General features: G+C 47.3%; 1 protein-coding gene across 1 annotated transcript in view; it reads left to right on the forward strand.

Moving 5' to 3' along the window:
- Positions 1–3,739: 3,739 nt before the first annotated feature.
- Positions 3,740–22,553, forward strand: part of LOC116359585 (cell surface glycoprotein 1-like) — a 39,258-nt gene continuing 20,444 nt past the window's right edge. Inside the window, exons 1-2 of the mRNA XM_031812421.1 lie at positions 3,740–7,863; positions 9,037–9,137. Of these exons, the coding sequence (XP_031668281.1) occupies positions 5,481–7,863; positions 9,037–9,137 (2,484 nt within the window). The 5' untranslated portion in view covers positions 3,740–5,480. The remainder of the gene's footprint in view (positions 7,864–9,036; positions 9,138–22,553) is intronic.

Raw genomic sequence — 22,553 nt, forward strand, 5'->3', positions numbered from 1 at the left:
TGTCCTGACCTGTCCTGTCCTGTCCTGACTTGTCCTGTCCTGACCTGTCCTGTCCTAACACCACCAGCCCTCCCTCCCTCCCTCCCTCCCTCCCTGTAGCGAGCTCAGTGTAGCTTCACAGACACAGCACTAACCAGCCAACCAGGGTACAGTAAGTCAGCACTAACCAGCCAAACAGGGGAGAATAAGTCAGCACTAACCAGCCAACCAGAGTAGAGTAAGTCAGCACTAACCAGCCAACCAGGGCACAGTAAGTCAGCACTAACCAGCCAACCAGGATAGAGTAAGTCAGCACTAATCAGCCAACAAGGGTAGAGTAAGTCAGCACTAACCAGCCAACCAGGGTAGAGTATGTCAGCACTAACCAGCCAACCAGGGTAGAGTATGTCAGCACTAACCAGCCAACCAGGGTAGAGTATGTCAGCACTAACCAGCCAACCAGGGTAGAGTAAGTCAGCACTAACCAGCCAACCAGGGTAGAGTAAGTCAGCACTAACCAGCCAACCAGGGTAGAGTAAGTCAGCACTAACCAGCCAACCAGGATAGAGTAAGTCAGCACTAACCAGCCAACCAGGGTAGAGTATGTCAGCACTAACCAGCCAACCAGGGTACAGTAAGTCAGCACTAACCAGCCAACCAGGGTAGAGTAAGTCAGCACTAACCAGCCAACCAGGGCACAGTAAGTCAGCACTAACCAGCCAACCAGGGTAGAGTAAGTCAGCACTAACCAGCCAACCAGGGTAGAGTAAGTCAGCACTAACCAGCCAACCAGGGTAGAGTAAGTCAGCACTAACCAGCCAACCAGGGTAGAGTAAGTCAGCACTAACCAGCCAACCAGGGTACAGTAAGTCATCACTAACCAGCTAACCAGGGTAGAGTAAGTCATCACTAACCAGCCAACCAGGGTAGAGTAAGTCAGCACTAGCCAGCCAACCAGTGTAGAGTAAGTCAGCACTAACCAGCCAACCAGGGTACAGTAAGTCATCACTAACCAGCCAACCAGGGTAGAGTATGTCAGCACTAACCAGCCAACCAGGGTAGAGTAAGTCAGCACTAACCAGCCAACCAGGGTAGAGTAAGTCAGCACTAACCAGCCAACCAGGGTAGAGTAAGTCAGCACTAACCAGCCAACCAGGGTAGAGTAAGTCAGCACTAACCAGCCAACCAGGGTACAGTAAGTCAGCACTAACCAGCCAACCAGGGTAGAGTAAGTCAGCACTAACCAGCCAACCAGGGTAGAGTAAGTCAGTACTAACCAGCCAACCAGGGTAGAGTAAGTCAGCACTAACCAGCCAACCAGGGTAGAGTAAGTCAGCACTAACCAGCCAACCAGGGTAGAGTATGTCAGCACTAACCAGCCAACCAGGGTAGAGTAAGTCAGCACTAACCAGCCAACCAGGGTAGAGTAAGTCAGCACTAACCAGCCAACCAGGGTAGAGTAAGTCAGCACTAACCAGCCAACCAGGGTAGAGTAAGTCAGCACTAACCAGCCAACCAGGGTAGAGTAAGTCAGCACTAACCAGCCAACCAGGGTAGAGTAAGTCAGCACTAACCAGCCAACCAGGGTAGAGTAAGTCAGCACTAACCAGCCAACCAGGGTAGAGTAAGTCAGCACTAACCAGCCAACCAGGGTAGCGTAAGTCAGCACTAACCAGCCAACCAGGATAGAGTAAGTCAGCACTAACCAGCCAACCAGGGTAGAGTAAGTCAGCACTAACCAGCCAACCAGGGTAGAGTAAGTCAGCACTAACCAGCCAACCAGGGTAGAGTAAGTCAGCACTAACCAGCCAACCAGGATAGAGTAAGTCAGCACTAACCAGCCAACCAGGGTAGAGTAAGTCAGCACTAACCAGCCAACCAGGGTAGAGTAAGTCAGCACTAACCAGCCAACCAGGGTAGAGTAAGTCAGCACTAACCAGCCAACCAGGGTAGAGTAAGGCAGCACTAACCAGCCAACCAGGGTAGAGTAAGTCAGCACTAACCAGCCAACCAGGGTAGAGTAAGTCAGCACTAACCAGCCAACCAGGGTAGAGTAAGTCAGCACTAACCAGCCAACCAGGGTAGAGTAAGTCAGCACTAACCAGCCAACCAGGGTACAGTAAGTCAGCACTAACCAGCCAACCAGGGTAGAGTAAGTCAGCAATAACCAGCCAGCCAGGGTAGAGTAAGTCAGCACTAACCAGCCAACCAGGGTAGAGTAAGTCAGCACTAACCAGCCAACCAGGGTAGAGTAAGTCAGCACTAATCAGCCAACCAGGGTAGAGTATGTCAGCACTAACCAGCCAACCAACATTGTGATGTTTTTAGTTTCAGTCTATTTACTGGGTGTGTAATTCCATAGTTAAGAGCCTCTCTCTCTCGCTCCCCTTTTTCTCCTTCCTTCCCCCCCCCCCCCCCCCATCCCTGCAGAGCCCCAGGAGACTTTGGTCCACTTTGCAGCACGGTGGGGTCTTAAGAGGGTAGCTGTGTGGCTCCTACTGCAACCAGGGGCCCCTGAAGCCCTCAGACTGACCAACAGACAGGGGGCCACACCTGCAAGCATCGCTCAGCAGCGGAGCCACCGAGACCTGCACCAGCTACTCACAAAGTAAGGACAGACCATGTTGTTGTTTCTCCTAGCTGGATGTTGTGGTGATGTCTGACAATTGGGAACTCAGATAGAAATAAACTCAGATTGGTAAAAATCGTCTCATCCGTGATCTTCAGGTCGGAGATTTCCGTTATCTTGAACCTACTGAAGTCAGAGGTCAAAGATTTCCTAGTTCCGAGTTTTCTTGAACGCACCATCAATGTGAGTTGGATTTAGAAGGATTAGACTGGTGCAGGAAATATGGGGGAAGGAAACACCAAGCTGTTCACTCTCATGTCCATGTCAACACCAAGCTGTTCACTCTCATGTCCATGTTAACACCAAGCTGTTTCAGGTCTCATGTCCATGTTAACACCAAGCTGTTTCAGGTCTCATGCCCATGTTAACACCAAGCTGTTGAACTCTCATGTCCATGTTAACACCAAGCTGTTCAACTCTCATGCCCATGTTAACACCAAGCTGTTCAACTCTCATGTCCATGTCAACACCAAGCTGTTCAACTCTCATGACCATGTTAACACCAGGCTGTTCAACTCTCATGTCCATGTTAACACCAAGCTGTTCAACTCTCATGCCCATGTTAACACCAAGCTGTTCAACTCTCATGACCATGTTAACACCAAGCTGTTCAACTCTCATGACCATGTTAACACCAAGCTGTTCAACTCTCATGTCCATGTTAACACCAAGCTGTTCAACTCTCATGCCCATGTTAACACCAAGCTGTTCAACTCTCATGTCCATGTCAACACCAAGCTGTTCAACTCTCATGACCATGTTAACACCAAGCTGTTCAACTCTCATGTCCATGTTAACACCAAGCTGTTCAACTCTCATGCCCATGTTAACACCAAGCTGTTCAACTCTCATGACCATGTTAACACCAAGCTGTTCAACTCTCATGTCCATGTTAACACCAAGCTTTAACCTCAGTGTTCTCCACCTAGCTAGCTAACACTTTGTGTCATTGAAATAACCTCAGTGTTCTCCATCTAGCTAGCTAACACTTTGTGTCATGGAGAACACTGTGGTTATTTCAATCTAGCTAGCTAACACTTTGTGTCATTGAAATAACCACAGTGTTCTCCATCTAGCTAGCTAACACTTTGTGTCCGGGCGGGGATGTTTACACTAGGGCAACAGGTGAAAACGGCGGTGATGTCACATGAGTTCCCGACTTCTCTCTGTCCCAACTGACACAGGAACTTCTACAGACGTGTAAATCAGAACATTGGTAGGCAACCTGTCTGTCTACAGAGACTAGTGGCCAGAGGGAATCACAGTCTGACTACCTGAGAGAATCCCAAAGAATCCCAGTCTGACTAACGGACAGAATCGCAGAGTATCACAGTCTAACTACCTGAGAGAATCGCAGAGCATCACAGTCTGACTACCTGAGAGAATGCCAGAGAATCCCAGTCTGACTACCTGAGAGAATGCCAGAGAATCCCAGTCTTTACTACCTGAGAGAATCCCAGAGAATCCTAGTCTGACTACCTGAGAGAATCCCAGAGAATCCCAGTCTGACTACCTGAGAGAATACTAGTAAAACCAGACAATGAATAACACTACCTGTTGGCTGCTGACCCCTGCTGTGTTGGAAAATCAAATGACCTCCCCACTACGTGTTGGCCAATCCCAGAGAATCACAGTCTGACTACCTGACAGAATCCCAGAGAATCACAGTGTTGGCCAATCACATGACCTCCCCCCACTGTGTTGGCCAATCACATGACCTCCTCCCACTGTGTTGGCCAATCACATGACCCAGAGTCTTCAGGTAGTTTATTTTGGTCCACACAGAGCGGAGACAAAGACTTACAGAGGGACGGTCCATCCATCCTCTACCGGCTCCAGGGTGGTATGTAACCTTCCCAGGCTGAACACCCACACCCTGACAGTGGGCACAGCACCGGGCACAGCCCCCCCTACTCTTCAGAGACTGGTGGAGGAGCTGAGACCCCTGGTCAGGGTGAGCTGTGAACCCCTGGGTCCACCCTAACACTACTCTACCCCTGGTACCGTACCACCCTAACACTACTCTACCTCTACCCCTGGTACCCTACCACCCTAACACTACTCTACCCCTGGTACCTTACCAAACTAACACTACTCTACCCCTGGTACCATACCACCCTAACACTACTCTACCCCTGGTACCATACCACCCTAACACTACTCTACCCCTGGTACCTTACCACCCTAAAACTACTCTACCCCTGGTACCTCACCACCCTAACACTACTCTACCTCTACCCCTGGTACCCTACCACCCTAAAACTACTCTACCCCTGGTACCTTACCACCCTAACACTACTCTACCCCTGGTACCTTACCACCCTAACACTTCTCTACCCCTGGTACCTTACCACCCTAACACTTCTCTACCCCTGGTACCTTACCACCCTAACACTACTCTACCCCTGGTACCTTACCACCCTAACACTACTCTACCTCTACCCCTCGTACCTTACCACCCTAACACTACTCTACCTCTGGTGCCTCACCACCCTAACACTATTCTACCCCTGGTACCTTACCACCCAAACACTACTCTACCTCTACCCCTGGTACCTTACCACCCTAACACTACTCTACCTCTACCCCTCGTACCTTACCACCCTAACACTACTCTACCTCTGGTGCCTCACCACCCTAACACTATTCTACCCCTGGTACCTTACCACCCAAACACTACTCTACCTCTACCCCTGGTACCATACCACCCTAACAATTCTCTTCCTCTACCCCTGGTACCTTGTTACCTTACCAGGAACAGCAGAACCAGGGAGGAGAGGAGGAGAGCACAGTAGGAAGTGGGGAGGAGGAGAAAGACACAGATCACAGAGATCCACCTGTCCTCAGTGGAGTCACAGCAACAACAGAAGACATGGGACACACTCAGTCCCTGGAAGACGTGGCCAACTCAGATCCCTCAGACACAGACCTGAAGGAGTGTCTCCAGGAAGGTAAGAGCTGTGTGGGGAGGGAAGCAGACAACTGTCAGGAGGGCTGTTACACTGTTCACCCAGAGGACCAACCTGCAGACTGCTGTCAGGAGGGCTGTTACACTGTTCACCCAGAGGACCAACATGCAGACTGCTGTCAGGAGGGCTGTTACACTGTTCACCCAGAGGACCAACCTGCAGACAGTGAATGGTTAACCACAACAGACTCTATCCCCACCAGTATGGGTCTGTCAGACTCTGACCCCTCTCCCCTGTCAGACCCTTCTACCCTGGACAATGGACAGGACATGCAGGAGGGTACAGCTGCCTCTGTGAGATCATGTCCTATAGAGATAGAGGGCCTCAGTGAGGGTGAACCTCCACTGGAACAAAGTAATAAAACAGCTTCTGCTAGGGCTGGGGAGGGCTCTGGTGGCTCCACAGAGGAACAGTTTCACCCCTCTGAGAAGGGCAGCCACGGGGCTCAGGAAACTGGACTCCATTCTGGGGACTGTGATTATAGAGAAATGGGAGATGCCTATGGCCCTGTAGAAACATCTATGGACCATGCAGCTGAGATCTCAGCTATCAGTGGCTCTATGGACAGTACAGTAACCGCAGTATTAAACAGTGGAGCGTTGCTGTTCTCAGGAAGTGGGCCTGCTGATAGAGAATCTGCTGATACACCACCAGAACCCCTGTTAGAGCCTGAACCCCTGTTAGAGCCTACACCACCAGAACCCCTGTTAGAGCCTACACCACCAGAACCCCTGTTAGAGCCTACACCAACAGAACCCCTGTTAGAGCCTGAACCCCTGTTAGAGCCTGGACCCCTGTTAGAGTCTACACCACCAGAACCCCTGTTAGAGCCTACACCACCAGAACCCCTGTTAGAGGCTACACCAACAGAACCCCTGTTAGAGACTGAACCCCTGTTAGAGCCTACACTACCAGAACCCCTGTTACAGCCTACACCACCAGAACCCCTGTTAGAGACTACACCAACAGAACCCCTGTTAGACCCTGAACCCCTGTTAGAGCCCTACACACCAGAACCCCTGTTAGAGCCGACACTAGAGCCCTACATACCAGAACCCCTATTAGAGCTGACACTAGAGCCCGCAATAGAGCATCACTCAGAGTCCTCATCAGAGCCTCAGTCAGAGCAGGTGTTCGAGGGGGAACTGCCACTAGAGGGCAGTTACAGACAGGGTGACAGAGAAGGTGAGAGACAGGATGTCAGACAGGGCAAGCCCATAGAGGCTGGTGACTCTGGCCTCAGAGCTGAGATCATGGAGGGTGTGTTAGGGTCAGAGGTAACAGAGGGGAGAGTGTCTGTACCTGCAGACCTCCAGACAGACCACCAGACAGACTTGCAGGACAGTGAGCCCCCTCCAGAGGACAGGGATGGGACTACCCCCATGGATGGAGACCTCCCGCCCCCAGAAACAGGCTCCAACTCTGGGGGAGCATCTGGTGGGGCAGGTGGAGAGAAGGATGGAGAGGAGGGTGGAGAGGGTGTAGAGATGGAGATAACGGCGGTCCTACAGAGACCTAGTGAGGCCCCCTCGGTTCTAGGGGAACACATTGGAGACCCCTCTGACAGGACAGTGAATCAGGAGTCCTGTGGCACCAGGGCGGAGGAGGGGTCAGGACACTCAGAAAGTCAACCTGCTACAGACCAAGCCCTCAACCTCAACCCCTCTGTAACCCTCGACTACTCTGTGACCCTAACCCTGACCCTTGACCCCTCTGTGACATGGTCAGACTGTGGAGATGGAGAGGATGTCACTGCTGTAGTGGTGTCCACATATACAGGGGATGTCCCACCTAACAGTCCAGTGTCACCTGAGAACATACCTGAGAACCTACCCGAAAACCTACCCGAGAATCTACCTGAGAATCTAAATGAGAACGCACCAGAGAATGCACCTGAGATCCTACCTGAGATCCTACCTGAAATTCTACCCGAGAACCTACCCGAGAATCTACCTGAGAATCTAAATGAGAACGCACCAGAGAATGCACCAGAGAACGCACCTGAGATCCTACCTGAGATCCTACCTGAGATCCTACCTGAGAACCTAACTGAGAACGCACCTGCGAACCTACCTGAGATTCTACCTGAGATTCTACCTGAGATTCTACCTGAGAACGCACCTGAGATCCCACCTGAGATCCCACCTGAGATCCAACCTGAGGACCTACCTGAAAACCTACCTGAGATTCTATCTGGGAACCTGCATGAGATCCTACCTGAGAATCTACCTGAGAACCAAACAGATGCTGTCTGTTCTGCAAGTCACCTTACTGTCCCTGTTGAAGGTAAGGCTTCTTGTATCAAGTCACCTTACTGTCCCTGTTGAAGGCAAGGCTTTTTGCCTTCTTAATAGTTCCATTTCAGATCAGATGACAGTATGGATTAGTTCCATTTCAGATGAGATGACAGTATGGATTAGTTCCATTTCAGTTGAGATGACAGTATGGATTAGTTCCATTTCAGATGAGATGACAGTATGGATTAGTTCCATTTCAGATGAGATGACAGTATGGATTAGTTCCATTTCAGATGAGATGACAGTATGGATTAGTTCCATTTCAGATGAGATGACAGTATGGATTAGTTCCATTTCAGATGAGATGACAGTATGGATTAGTTCCATTTCAGTTGAGATGACAGTATGGATTAGTTCCATTTCAGTTGAGATGACAGTATGGATTAGTTCCATTTCAGATGAGATGACAGTATGGATTAGTTCCATTTCAGATCAGATGACAGTATGGATTAGTTCCATTTCAGATCAGATGACAGTATGGATTAGTTCCATTTCAGATCAGATGACAGTATGGATTAGTTCCATTTCAGATGAGATGACAGTATGGATTAGTTCCATTTCAAATCAGATGACAGTATGGATTAGTTCCATTTCAGATCAGATGACAGTATGGATTAGTTCCATTTCAGATCAGATGACAGTATGGATTAGTTCCATTTCAGATCAGATGACAGTATGGATTAGTTCCATTTCAGATCAGATGACAGTATGGATTAGTTCCATTTCAGATGAGATGACAGTATGGATTAGTTCCATTTCAGATGAGATGACAGTATGGATTAGTTCCATTTCAGATGAGATGACAGCATGGATTAGTTCCATTTCAGATGAGAAGTTCAGTATGACTCTTACCAGGGTAACAGTTTGTCTGGTGTTGCTCTTACCAGGGTAACAGTACGACTGTGTTGGTGGTTCTGTGTTAGGTGTTCCTCTTACCAGGGTAACAGTATGACTGGTGTTCCTCTTACCAGGGTAACAGTACGACTGGTGTTCCTCTTACCAGGGTAACAGTACGACTGTGTTGGTGGTTCTGTGTTAGGTGTTCCTCTTACCAGGGTAGCAATACGACTGTATGTTCCAGTCTGCATAAATAGTACCTTCTGAAGACTGTTGTCTGTTCCCGTCTCTAACCTGTTGTCCTGTTGTGTTGTTCTGGTTGCAGACTGTCAGAGTGTGAGTAGTTTCAGCACTACTCTCCCAAAAGACTCAGACAGCGACACTGAGAGTGTCTTCAGCACAGGAGAGGACAGTGTTTTCAACAAGGTAAGACTTTTCTATAGCCTGTTGAGTGTAGGGGGCAGTTTTTGAAGTTTGGATGAAAAACATGAAACTGCCTATTTCTCAGGCCCAGAATATGCATATAATTGTCAGATTAGGATAGAAAACACTAAAGTTTCCCAAACTGTCAAAATATTGTCTGTGAGTATAACAAAACTGATATTGCATACGAAAACCTGAGGAAAATCAAACCAGGAAGTGCTGTTTTTCTTGAAAATTGGATGGCTGGGTGCCAGCAGCGTTTTGCATGCGCAACAGTTTGGAGCAGACATTTTCTCTCTCTCTCCTATTGAAGAAAGTACAGTCCGGTTGAAATATTATCGATTATATATTGTAAAAACAACCTGAGGCTTGATTATAAAAAATGTTTGACATGTTTCTACAAACTTTACGGATACTATTTGGAATTTTTGTCTGCCTGGTCTTGACCGCTCGAGCCTGTGGATTTCTGAACATAATGCGCCAACCAAATGGAGTTTTTTTGGATATAAAAATAATCTTTATGCAACAAAAGGAACATTTATTGTGTAACTGGGAGTCTCGTGAGTGCAAACATCCGAAGATCATCAAAGGTAAGCGATTCATTTTATTGCTTTTCTGACTTTAGTGAACAATCTACTTTGCTGCCAGCTGTTTGTAATGTTTTGTCCTTACATAAACGCTTGGTATGCTTTCATCGAAAAGCTTTTCTGAAATCTGCCAGGTGGATTAACAACAAGATAAGCTGTGTTTTGCTGTATTGCACTTGACATGAAAATGTAAATATTTTTAGTAATTTAATTTGGCGCTCTGTAATTCAGCGGATGTTGACAAATGATCCTGCTAACGGGATGGGTACATCAGGAAGATTTTAAATAGGGATAATTTATTTGTCACTGTAATAGTTTGATGTTTGAATAGAGTATAACAATAGAGATGATGAAAAACTGCTGGTCAAACTGTGGCTTCAGGGTGGTTTGCTTTGTGTAAATGATAATGGGGGATGGTAGATAACTTCTCTATGAATGACTCCTGCTCTCCTCTCCTTTGCTCTACTCTCCTCTCCTTTGAGAGGTCTCTGCCTGGTCCTCTAGCCAGTGTTAGCTTTGCCGGCTGAACACCTGCGATTAAACAGGGACTCTTTGTCCCTTGCAAACTCAAACGCACAGTGAGAGTGTTTTTTTTTTTGTGGTTCCTGAAGCGCTGCCTAAAAGCTTCAGGCACCAACTCATAAGCCCACAACACGGTAGTTTTAACTGTATCGTAGTGTAAACTTTCTTCCAGGGAGAGGGCAGCTACCACTTCCTGGGCTTTCCCAGACAATTTACATTGCAACAGGAGCAGCCAAACCTCGAGTGGCCAATGCAGCACAGCGGCTCAAACGCAGAGAAATAGGAAACAGCTTCCGCCTCCCGGAGGGAGCTGTATTTGTACTGACATTGAAGTGATGATGAGCAGGTTATTGAGTCGCACTGGCGCCAGCGGCTCCAGCTGTCGGATCCTCACCTCCTTGTCGTTATCCATTTTCCTCATTTCTAAATCAAACGTCATCTGTCTATCTCGCTCTTAATCTTTTTGCTTTATTTCCAAACGGACCAGCCTCACCATCAGCCTAGCAGTCCCGTCTGAGCAACCGAAAGCAGAAGAGAAAGGGTTGAATCTAGGAAATGTAAAGGGGGGTACGAGCAACCCCTTTCTCCACACCGTCCTCCGACTTGGCATCAGAAGGTGTACCCGTCTCCTCTCCTGAAGCCTCCATCTCATCTTTCAACAAGACTAGCACCACAAGGTCAGCCTTTAGGGCTTTCTCAGGGATGAAGAGTCCATAATGGTCAGCTATGGGGCAAAGGTCTACTTTACACAACCCCACCAACCGATCAAAAGATGGCGCTTCAATAAACTGGGAGACTGCTGAGGCAGCCATCTTGTACACTGCAGCCTACTGAACACACTCAAACTAAACAAGTCACCCAAACTCACAGCCCACCATCACACTAGCACACCTCAATCACCAATAACACAGAGCTCAGAGCAGCAGGGTCCGGTCACACCTCAATCACCAATCACAGAGCTCAGAGCAGCAGGGTCCGGTGGGCTTAATGATCCCGGATGAGCCCCCATTATGTTATGTACGCCTCTAGGAGGGAACGCAACACCCTGCTACACTGTAGGTGGAGGTAAAGAGGTATGTGACTGTAGGTGGAGGTAAAGAGGTATGGGACTGTAGGTGGAGGTAAAGAGGTATGGGACTGTAGGTGGAGGTAAAGAGGTATGGGACTATAGGTGGAGGTAAAGAGGTATGGGACTATAGGTGGAGGTAAAGAGGTATGGGACTGTAGGTGGAGGTATAGAGGTATGTGACTGTAGGTGGAGGTATGGGACTGTAGGTGGAGGTAAAGAGGTATGGGACTGTAGGTGGAGGTATAGAGGTATGGGACTATAGGTGGAGGTATAGAGGTATGGGACTGTATGTGGAGGTATGGGACTGTAGGTGGAGGTATAGAGGTATGTGACTGTAGGTGGAGGTAGAGAGGTATGGGACTGTAGGTGGAGGTATAGAGGTATGTGACTGTAGGTGGAGGTAAAGAGGTATGTGGCTGTAGGTGGAGGTATAGAGGTATGTGACTGTAGGTGGAGGTAAAGAGGTATGTGACTGTAGGTGGAGGTAAAGAGGTATGGGACTGTAGGTGGAGGTAAAGAGGTATGGGACTGTAGGTGGAGGTAAAGAGGTATGTGGCTGTAGGTGGAGGTATAGAGGTATGTGACTGTAGGTGGAGGTATAGAGGTATGTGACTGTAGGTGGAGGTATGGGACTGTAGGTGGAGGTAAAGAGGTATGGGACTGTAGGTGGAGGTAAAGAGGTATGGGACTGTAGGTGGAGGTATAGAGGTATGTGACTGTAGGTGGAGGTATAGAGGTATGTGACTGTAGGTGGAGGTATAGAGGTATGTGACTGTAGGTGGAGGTATAGAGGTATGGGACTGTAGGTGGAGGTATGGGACTGTAGGTGGAGGTAAAGAGGTATGGGACTGTAGGTAGAGGTATGGGACTGTAGGTGGAGGTAAAGAGGTATGTGACTGTAGGTGGAGGTAGAGAGGTATGTGACTGTAGGTGGAGGTAGAGAGCTATGGGACTGTAGGTGGAGGTATGTGACTGTAGGTGGAGGTAAAGAGGTATGGGACTGTAGGTGGAGGTAAAGAGGTATGGGACTGTAGGTGGAGGTAAAGAGGTATGGGACTGTAGGTGGAGGTAAAGAGGTATGGGACTGTAGGTGGAAGTATAGAGGTATGTGACTGTAGGTGGAGGTATGGGACTGTAGGTGGAGGTAAAGAGGTATGTGACTGTAGGTGAAGGTATGGGACTGTAGGTGGAGGTAAAGAGGTATGGGACTGTAGGTGGAAGTAAAGAGGTATGGGACTGTAGGTGGAGGTAAAGAGGTATGTGGCTGTAGGTGGAGGTATAGAGGTATGTGACTGTAGGTGGAGGTATAGAGGTATGTGACTGTAGGTGGAGGTATGGGACTGTAGGTGGAGGTAAAGAGGTATGGGACTGTAGGTGGAGGTAAAGAGGTATGGGACTGTAGGTGGAGGTATAGAGGTATGTGACTGTAGGTGGAGGTATAGAGGTATGTGACTGTAGGTGGAGGTATAGAGGTATGTGACTGTAGGTGGAGGTATAGAGGTATGGGACTGTAGGTGGAGGTATGGGACTGTAGGTGGAGGTAAAGAGGTATGGGACTGTAGGTAGAGGTATGGGACTGTAGGTGGAGGTAAAGAGGTATGTGACTGTAGGTGGAGGTAGAGAGGTATGTGACTGTAGGTGGAGGTAGAGAGCTATGGGACTGTAGGTGGAGGTATGTGACTGTAGGTGGAGGTAAAGAGGTATGGGACTGTAGGTGGAGGTAAAGAGGTATGGGACTGTAGGTGGAGGTAAAGAGGTATGGGACTGTAGGTGGAGGTAAAGAGGTATGGGACTGTAGGTGGAAGTATAGAGGTATGTGACTGTAGGTGGAGGTATGGGACTGTAGGTGGAGGTAAAGAGGTATGTGACTGTAGGTGAAGGTATGGGACTGTAGGTGGAGGTAAAGAGGTATGGGACTGTAGGTGGAGGTAAAGAGGTATGGGACTGTAGGTGGAGGTATAGAGGTATGTGACTGTAGGTGGAGGTATGGGACTGTAGGTGGAGGTAAAGAGGTATGGGACTGTAGGTGGAGGTAAAGAGGTATGGGACTGTAGGTGGAGGTAAAGAGGTATGGGACTGTAGGTGGAGGAAAAGAGGTATGGGACTGTAGGTGGAGGTATAGAGGTATGGGACTGTAGGTGGAGGTATGGGACTGTAGGTGGAGGTAAAGAGGTATGTGACTGTAGGTGGAGGTAGAGAGGTATGTGACTGTAGGTGGAGGTATAGAGGTATGGGACTGTAGGTGGAGGTATGGGACTGTAGGTGGAGGTAAAGAGGTATGGGACTGTAGGTGGAGGTATGGGACTGTAGGTGGAGGTAGAGAGGTATGTGACTGTAGGTGGAGGTAGAGAGCTATGGGACTGTAGGTGGAGGTATGTGACTGTAGGTGGAGGTAAAGAGGTATGGGACTGTAGGTGGAGGTAAAGAGGTATGGGACTGTAGGTGGAGGTAAAGAGGTATGGGACTGTAGGTGGAGGTAAAGAGGTATGGGACTGTATGTGGAAGTATAGAGGTATGGGACTGTAGGTGGAGGTAAAGAGGTATGGGACTGTAGGTGGAGGTATGGGACTGTAGGTGGAGGTATGGGACTGTAGGTGGAGGTATAGAGGTATGTGACTGTAGGTGGAGGTAAAGAGGTATGGGACTGTAGGTGGAGGTATAGAGGTATGGGACTGTAGGTGGAGGTAAAGAGGTATGGGACTGTAGGTGGAAGTAAAGAGGTATGGGACTGTAGGTGGAGGTATAGAGGTATGTGACTGTAGGTGGAGGTATGGGACTGTAGGTGGAGGTAAAGAGGTATGGGACTGTAGGTGGGGGTATAGAGGTATGGGACTGTAGCTGGAGGTATAGAGGTATGTGACTGTAGGTGGAGGTATAGAGGTATGTGACTGTAGGTGGAGGTAGAGAGGTATGTGACTGTAGGTGGAGGTATAGAGGTATGTGACTGTAGGTGGAGGTATGGGACTGTAGGTGGAGGTAAAGAGGTATGTGACTGTAGGTGAAGGTATGGGACTGTAGGTGGAGGCAAAGAGGTATGGGACTGTAGGTGGAGGTAAAGAGGTATGGGAATGTAGGTGGAGGTATAGAGGTATGTGACTGTAGGTGGAGGTATGGGACTGTAGGTGGAGGTAAAGAGGTATGGGACTGTAGGTGGAGGTAAAGAGGTATGGGACTGTAGGTGGAGGTAAAGAGGTATGGGACTGTAGGTGGAGGTATAGAGGTATGGGACTGTAGGTGGAGGTATGGGACTGTAGGTGGAGGTAAAGAGGTATGTGACTGTAGGTGGAGGTAGAGAGGTATGTGACTGTAGGTGGAGGTAGAGAGCTATGGGACTGTAGGTGGAGGTATGTGACTGTAGGTGGAGGTAAAGAGGTATGGGACTGTAGGTGGAGGTAAAGAGGTATGGGACTGTAGGTGGAGGTAAAGAGGTATGGGACTGTAGGTGGAGGTAAAGAGGTATGGGACTGTAGGTGGAGGTAAAGAGGTATGGGACTGTAGGTGGAGGTATGGGACTGTAGGTGGAGGTAAAGAGGTATGGGACTGTAGGTGGAGGTAAAGAGGTATGTGACTGTAGGTGGAGAGATGGGACTGTAGGTGGAGGCAAAGAGGTATGGGACTGTAGGTGGAGGTAAAGAGGTATGGGACTGTAGGTGGAGGTAAAGAGGTATGGGACTGTAGGTGGAGGTAAAGAGGTATGGGACTGTAGGTGGAGGTAGAGAGGTATGTGACCGTAGGTGAAGGTATGGGACTGTAGGTGGAGGTAAAGAGGTATGTGACTGTAGGTGGAGGTAAAGAGGTATGGGACTGTAGGTGGAGGTATAGAGGTATGGGACTGTAGGTGGAGGTAGAGAGGTATGTGACTGTAGGTGGAGGTATGGGACTGTAGGTGGAGGTAAAGAGGTATGTGACTGTAGGTGAAGGTATGGGACTGTAGGTAGAGGTAAAGAGGTATGTGACTGTAGGTGGAGGTAAAGAGGTATGGGACTGTAGGTGGAGGTAGAGAGGTATGTGACCGTAGGTGAAGGTATGGGACTGTAGGTGGAGGTAAAGAGGTATGTGACTGTAGGTGGAGGTAAAGAGGTATGGGACTGTAGGTGGAGGTAGAGAGGTATGTGACTGTAGGTGGAGGTAAAGAGGTATGGGACTGTAGGTGGAGGTAAAGAGGTATGTGACTGTAGGTGGAGGTATGGGACTGTAGGTGGAGGTAAAGAGGTATGGGACTGTAGGTGGAGGTAAAGAGGTATGGGACTGTAGGTGGAGGTAGAGAGGTATGTGACTGTAGGTGGAGGTAAAGAGGTATGGGACTGTAGGTGGAGGTAAAGAGGTATGGGACTGTAGGTGGAGGTAGAGAGGTATGTGACTGTAGGTGGAGGTATGGATGACAGAGGCAGAGAATATTACCGTTTACTGGGAATTAATTTCCTCCTTCACACTGTAAATTGAGGAAAAGGGGCTGGACGGAACCAAAGCAAAGGGAGCCCACTCTCTTACCTTACCTACCCTCTCCTACCTTACCTACCCTCTCCTACCATACCTACCCTCTCCTACCTTACCTACCCTCTCCTACCTTACCTACCCTCTCCTACCTTACCTACCCTCTCTTACCTTACCTACCCTCTCTTACCTTACCTACCCTCTCCTACCTTACCTACCCTCTCCTACCCTCTCCTACCTTACCTACCCTCTCCTACCTTACCTACCCTCTCCTACCTTACCTACCCTCTCCTACCCTCTCCTACCATACCTACCGTCTCCTACCTTACCTGCCCTCTCCTACCATACCTACCCTCTCCTACCTTACCTACCCTCTCCTACCCTCTCCTACCTACCCACCACTTACCTAACCTTAACGCCACCTGGCGCGCTAACCAAAATACAGGGGATGGTCCTCCCAGGTCTTACCTAGTGTGCATAGAGAAAGAAAGAGAGAAAGAGAGAAAGAGAGAGCATACTTAAATTCACACAGGACACCGGATAACAGACTGACCCTAGCCCCTCGACACATAAACTACTGCAGCATAAATATAGGCGGCTGAGACAGGAGGGGTCAGGAGACACTGTGGCCCCATCCGATGTTTGGTTAGGTCAAACAGGAAGGATATAACCCCACCCACTTTGCCAAAGCACAGCCCCCACACCACTAGAGGGATGTCTTCAACCAACAACTTACCATCCTGAGACAAGGCCGAGTATAGCCCACAAAGATCTCCGCCATGGCACAACCCAAGGGGGGCGCCAACCCAGAAAGGAAGATCACGTCAGTGACTCAACCCACACAAGTGACACACCCCTCCTAGTGACGGCATGAAAGAGCACCAGTAAGCCAGTGACTCAGCCCCTGTAATAGGGTTAGAGGCAGAGAATCCCAGTGGATAGAGGGGAACCGGCCAGGCAGAGACAGCAAGGGCGATTTGTTGCTCCAGTGCCTTTCCATTCACCTTCACACTCCTGGGCCAGACTACACTCAATCCTATGACCCACTGAAGAGATGAGTCTTCAGTAAAGACTTAAAGGTTGAGACCGAGTTTGCGTCTCTGACATGGGTAGGCAGACCGTTCCATAAAAATTGAGCTCTATAGGAGAAAGCCCTGCGTCCAGCTGTTTGCTTAGAAATTCTAGGGACAATTAGGAGGCCTGCGTCTTGTGACCGTAGCGTACGTGTAGGTATGTACGACAGGACCAAATCAGAGAGATAGGTAGGAGCAAGCCCATGTAATGCTTTGTAGGTTAGCAGTAAAACCTTGAAATCAACCCTTGCTTTGATAGGAAGCCAGTGTAGGGAGGTTTACAGGGAAGACATCCTCCTCCCTCATGTGGTACCCTTCCTACAGGCTCATCCTGACATGACCCTCCAGCATGACAACGCCACCAGCCATACTACTCGTTCTGTGTGTGATTTCCTGCAAGACAGGAATGTCAGTGTTCTGACATGGTCAGCGAAGAGCCCGGATCTGGGACCTTTGGATCGGAGGGTGAGGGCTAGGGCCATTCCCCCCAGAAATGTCTGGGAACTTGCAGGTGCCTCGGTGGAAGAGTGGGGTAACATCTCACAGCAAGAGTTGGCAAATCTGGTGCAGTTGATGAGGAGGAGATGCACTGCAGTACTTAATGCAGCTGGTGGCCACACCAGATACTGACTGTTACTTTTGATTTTGACCTCCCCTTTGTTCAGGGACACATTATTCCATTTCTGTTAGTCACATGTCTGTGGAATTAGTTCAGTTTATGTCTCAGTTGTTAAATCTTGTTATGTTCATACAAATATTTTATATGTTTAAGTTTGCTGAAAAAAACCCCGCAGGGTGACAGTACATTTATTTTTTTGCTGAGTTTATTACATACAGTACAGTGTACCTGTCAGGGATTTCCTCCTCTTCTTCCGAAGAGGAGAGGCGAAAAGGATCAGAGGACCAATATGCGGCGTGGTAAGTGTCCATGGTTCTTTTAATATGTAAACGTACACATGAACAACTGATTACAAAAAACAAGAAACATGTGAAACCCTAAACAGCCCTATCTGGTGCAAACACAGAGACAGGAACAATCACCCACAAACACACAGTGAAACCCAGGCTACCTAAGTATGATTCCCAATCAGAGACAACTAATGACACCTGCCTCTGATTGAGAATCATACTAGGCCGAAACATAGAAATACCCAAATGATAGAAAAACAAACATAGACTGTCCACCCAACTCACGCCCTGACCATACTAAATAATGAATACAAAACAAAGGAAATAAAGGTCAGAACGTGACAGTACCACTAGACTCATGACAGTGTCCAGTATCTATTACATACAGTACAGTGAACCACTAGGAGGATGGTAGACTCATAACGGTGTCCAGTATCTATTACATACAGTACATTGAACCACTAGGAGGATGGTAGACTCATGACAGTGTCAAGTATCTATTACATACAGTACATTGAACCACTAGGAGGATGGTAGACTCATTACAGTGTCCAGTATCTATTACATACAGTACATTGAACCACTAGGAGGATGGTAGACTCATGACAGTGTCCAGTATCTATTACATACAGTACATTGAACCACTAGGAGGATGGTAGACTCATTACAGTGTCCAGTATCTATTACATACAGTACAGTGAACCACTAGGAGGATGGTAGACTCATAACGGTGTCCAGTATCTATTACATACAGTACAGTGAACCACTAGGAGGATGGCAGACTCATTACAGTGTCCAGTATCTATTACATACAGTACAGTGAACCACTAGGAGGATGGTAGACTCATAACGGTGTCCAGTATCTATTACATACAGTACATTGAACCACTAGGAGGATGGTAGACTCATTACAGTGTCCAGTATCTATTACATACAGTACATTGAACCACTAGGAGGATGGTAGACTCATAACAGTGTCCAGTATCTATTACATACAGTACAGTGAACCACTAGGAGGATGGCAGACTCATTACAGTGTCCAGTATCTATTACATACAGTACAGTGAACCACTAGGAGGATGGCAGACTCATTACAGTGTCCAGTATCTATTACATACAGTACATTTAACCACTAGGAGGATGGTAGACTCATTAGTGTCCAGTATCTATTACATACAGTACAGTGAACCACTAGGAGGATGGCAGACTCATTACAGTGTCCAGTATCTATTACATACAGTACATTAAACCACTAGGAGGATGGTAGACTCATTACAGTGTCCAGTATCTATTACATACAGTACAGTGAACCACTAGGAGGATGGTAGACTCATTACAGTGTCCAGTATCTATTACATACAGTACAGTGAACCACTAGGAGGATGGCAGACTCATTACAGTGTCCAGTATCTATTACATACAGTACAGTGAACCACTAGGAGGATGGTAGACTCATTACAGTGTCCAGTATCTATTACATACAGTACATTGAACCACTAGGAGGATGGTAGACTCATTACAGTGTCCAGTATCTATTACATACAGTACAGTGAACCACTAGGAGGATGGCAGACTCATTACAGTGTCCAGTATCTATTACATACAGTACAGTGAACCACTAGGAGGATGGCAGACTCATTACAGTGTCCAGTATCTATTACATACAGTACATTGAACCACTAGGAGGATGGCAGACTCATTACAGTGTCCAGTATCTATTACATACAGTACAGTGAACCACTAGGAGGATGGCAGACTCATTACAGTGTCCAGTATCTATTACATACAGTACAGTGAACCACTAGGAGGATGGTAGACTCATAACGGTGTCCAGTATCTATTACATACAGTACAGTGAACCACTAGGAGGATGGCAGACTCATTACAGTGTCCAGTATCTATTACATACAGTACAGTGAACCACTAGGAGGATGGCAGACTCATTACAGTGTCCAGTATCTATTACATACAGTACAGTGAACCACTAGGAGGATGGTAGACTCATTACAGTGTCCAGTATCTATTACATACAGTACAGTGAACCACTAGGAGGATGGTAGACTCATTACAGTGTCCAGTATCTATTACATACAGTACAGTGAACCACTAGGAGGATGGCAGACTCATTACAGTGTCCAGTATCTATTACATACAGTACAGTGAACCACTAGGAGGATGGTAGACTCATTACAGTGTCCAGTATCTATTACATACAGTACATTGAACCACTAGGAGGATGGTAGACTCATTACAGTGTCCAGTATCTATTACATACAGTACAGTGAACCACTAGGAGGATGGCAGACTCATTACAGTGTCCAGTATCTATTACATACAGTACAGTGAACCACTAGGAGGATGGCAGACTCATTACAGTGTCCAGTATCTATTACATACAGTACATTGAACCACTAGGAGGATGGCAGACTCATTACAGTGTCCAGTATCTATTACATACAGTACAGTGAACCACTAGGAGGATGGCAGACTCATTACAGTGTCCAGTATCTATTACATACAGTACAGTGAACCACTAGGAGGATGGTAGACTCATAACGGTGTCCAGTATCTATTACATACAGTACAGTGAACCACTAGGAAGATGGCAGACTCATTACAGTGTCCAGTATCTATTACATACAGTACAGTGAACCACTAGGAGGATGGCAGACTCATTACAGTGTCCAGTATCTATTACATACAGTACAGTGAACCACTAGGAGGATGGCAGACTCATTACAGTGTCCAGTATCTATTACATACAGTACAGTGAACCACTAGGAGGATGGCAGACTCATTACAGTGTCCAGTACCTATTACATACAGTACAGTGAACCACTAGGAGGATGGCAGACTCATTACAGTGTCCAGTATCTATTACATACAGTACAGTGAACCACTAGGAGGATGGCAGACTCATTACAGTGTCCAGTATCTATTACATACAGTACATTGAACCACTAGGAGGATGGCAGACTCATTACAGTGTCCAGTACCTATTACATACAGTACAGTGAACCACTAGGAGGATGGCAGACTCATTACAGTGTCCAGTATCTATTACATACAGTACAGTGAACCACTAGGAGGATGGTAGACTCATAACGGTGTCCAGTATCTATTACATACAGTACAGTGAACCACTAGGAGGATGGCAGACTCATGACAGTGTCCAGTATCTATTACATACAGTACAGTGAACCACTAGGAGGATGGCAGACTCATTACAGTGTCCAGTATCTATTACATACAGTACAGTGAACCACTAGGAGGATGGCAGACTCATTACAGTGTCCAGTATCTATTACATACAGTACATTGAACCACTAGGAGGATGGTAGACTCATTACAGTGTCCAGTATCTATTACATACAGTACAGTGACCCACTAGGAGGATGGTAGACTCATTACAGTGTCCAGTATCTATTACATACAGTACATTGAACCACTAGGAGGATGGTAGACTCATAACGGTGTCCAGTATCTATTACATACAGTACAGTGAACCACTAGGAGGATGGCAGACTCATTACAGTGTCCAGTATCTATTACATACAGTACAGTGAACCACTAGGAGGATGGTAGACTCATAACGGTGTCCAGTATCTATTACATACAGTACAGTGAACCACTAGGAGGATGGCAGACTCATTACAGTGTCCAGTATCTATTACATACAGTACAGTGAACCACTAGGAGGATGGCAGACTCATTACAGTGTCCAGTATCTATTACATACAGTACAGTGAACCACTAGGAGGATGGCAGACTCATGACAGTGTCCAGTATCTATTACATACAGTACAGTGAACCACTAGGAGGATGGCAGACTCATTACAGTGTCCAGTATCTATTACATACAGTACAGTGAACCACTAGGAGGATGGTAGACTCATTACAGTGTCCAGTATCTATTACATACAGTACAGTAAACCACTAGGAGGATGGTAGACTCATTACAGTGTCCAGTATCTATTACATACAGTACAGTGAACCACTAGGAGGATGGCAGACTCATTACAGTGTCCAGTATCTATTACATACAGTACAGTGAACCACTAGGAGGATGGCAGACTCATGACAGTGTCCAGTATCTATTACATACAGTACAGTGAACCACTAGGAGGATGGCAGACTCATTACAGTGTCCAGTATCTATTACATACAGTACAGTGAACCACTAGGAGGATGGTAGACTCATTACAGTGTCCAGTATCTATTACATACAGTACAGTGAACCACTATTAGGATGGTAGACTCATTACAGTGTCCAGTATCTATTACATACAGTACAGTGAACCACTAGGAGGATGGCAGACTCATTACAGTGTCCAGTATCTATTACATACAGTACAGTGAACCACTAGGAGGATGGCAGACTCATTACAGTGTCCAGTATCTATTACATACAGTACAGTGAACCACTAGGAGGATGGCAGACTCATTACAGTGTCCAGTATCTATTACATACAGTACAGTGAACCACTAGGAGGATGGTAGACTCATTACAGTGTCCAGTATCTATTACATACAGTACAGTGAACCACTAGGAGGATGGCAGACTCATTACAGTGTCCAGTATCTATTACATACAGTACAGTGAACCACTAGGAGGATGGTAGACTCATTACAGTGTCCAGTATCTATTACATACAGTACAGTGAACCACTAGGAGGATGGCAGACTCATTACAGTGTCCAGTATCTATTACATACAGTACAGTGAACCACTAGGAGGATGGTAGACTCATAACGGTGTCCAGTATCTATTACATACAGTACAGTGAACCACTAGGAGGATGGCAGACTCATTACAGTGTCCAGTA

The sequence above is a fragment of the Oncorhynchus kisutch genome, unplaced genomic scaffold, assembly GCF_002021735.2.
Source record: "Oncorhynchus kisutch isolate 150728-3 unplaced genomic scaffold, Okis_V2 Okis03b-Okis08b_hom, whole genome shotgun sequence".
Taxonomy (NCBI): Eukaryota; Metazoa; Chordata; class Actinopteri; order Salmoniformes; family Salmonidae; genus Oncorhynchus; species Oncorhynchus kisutch.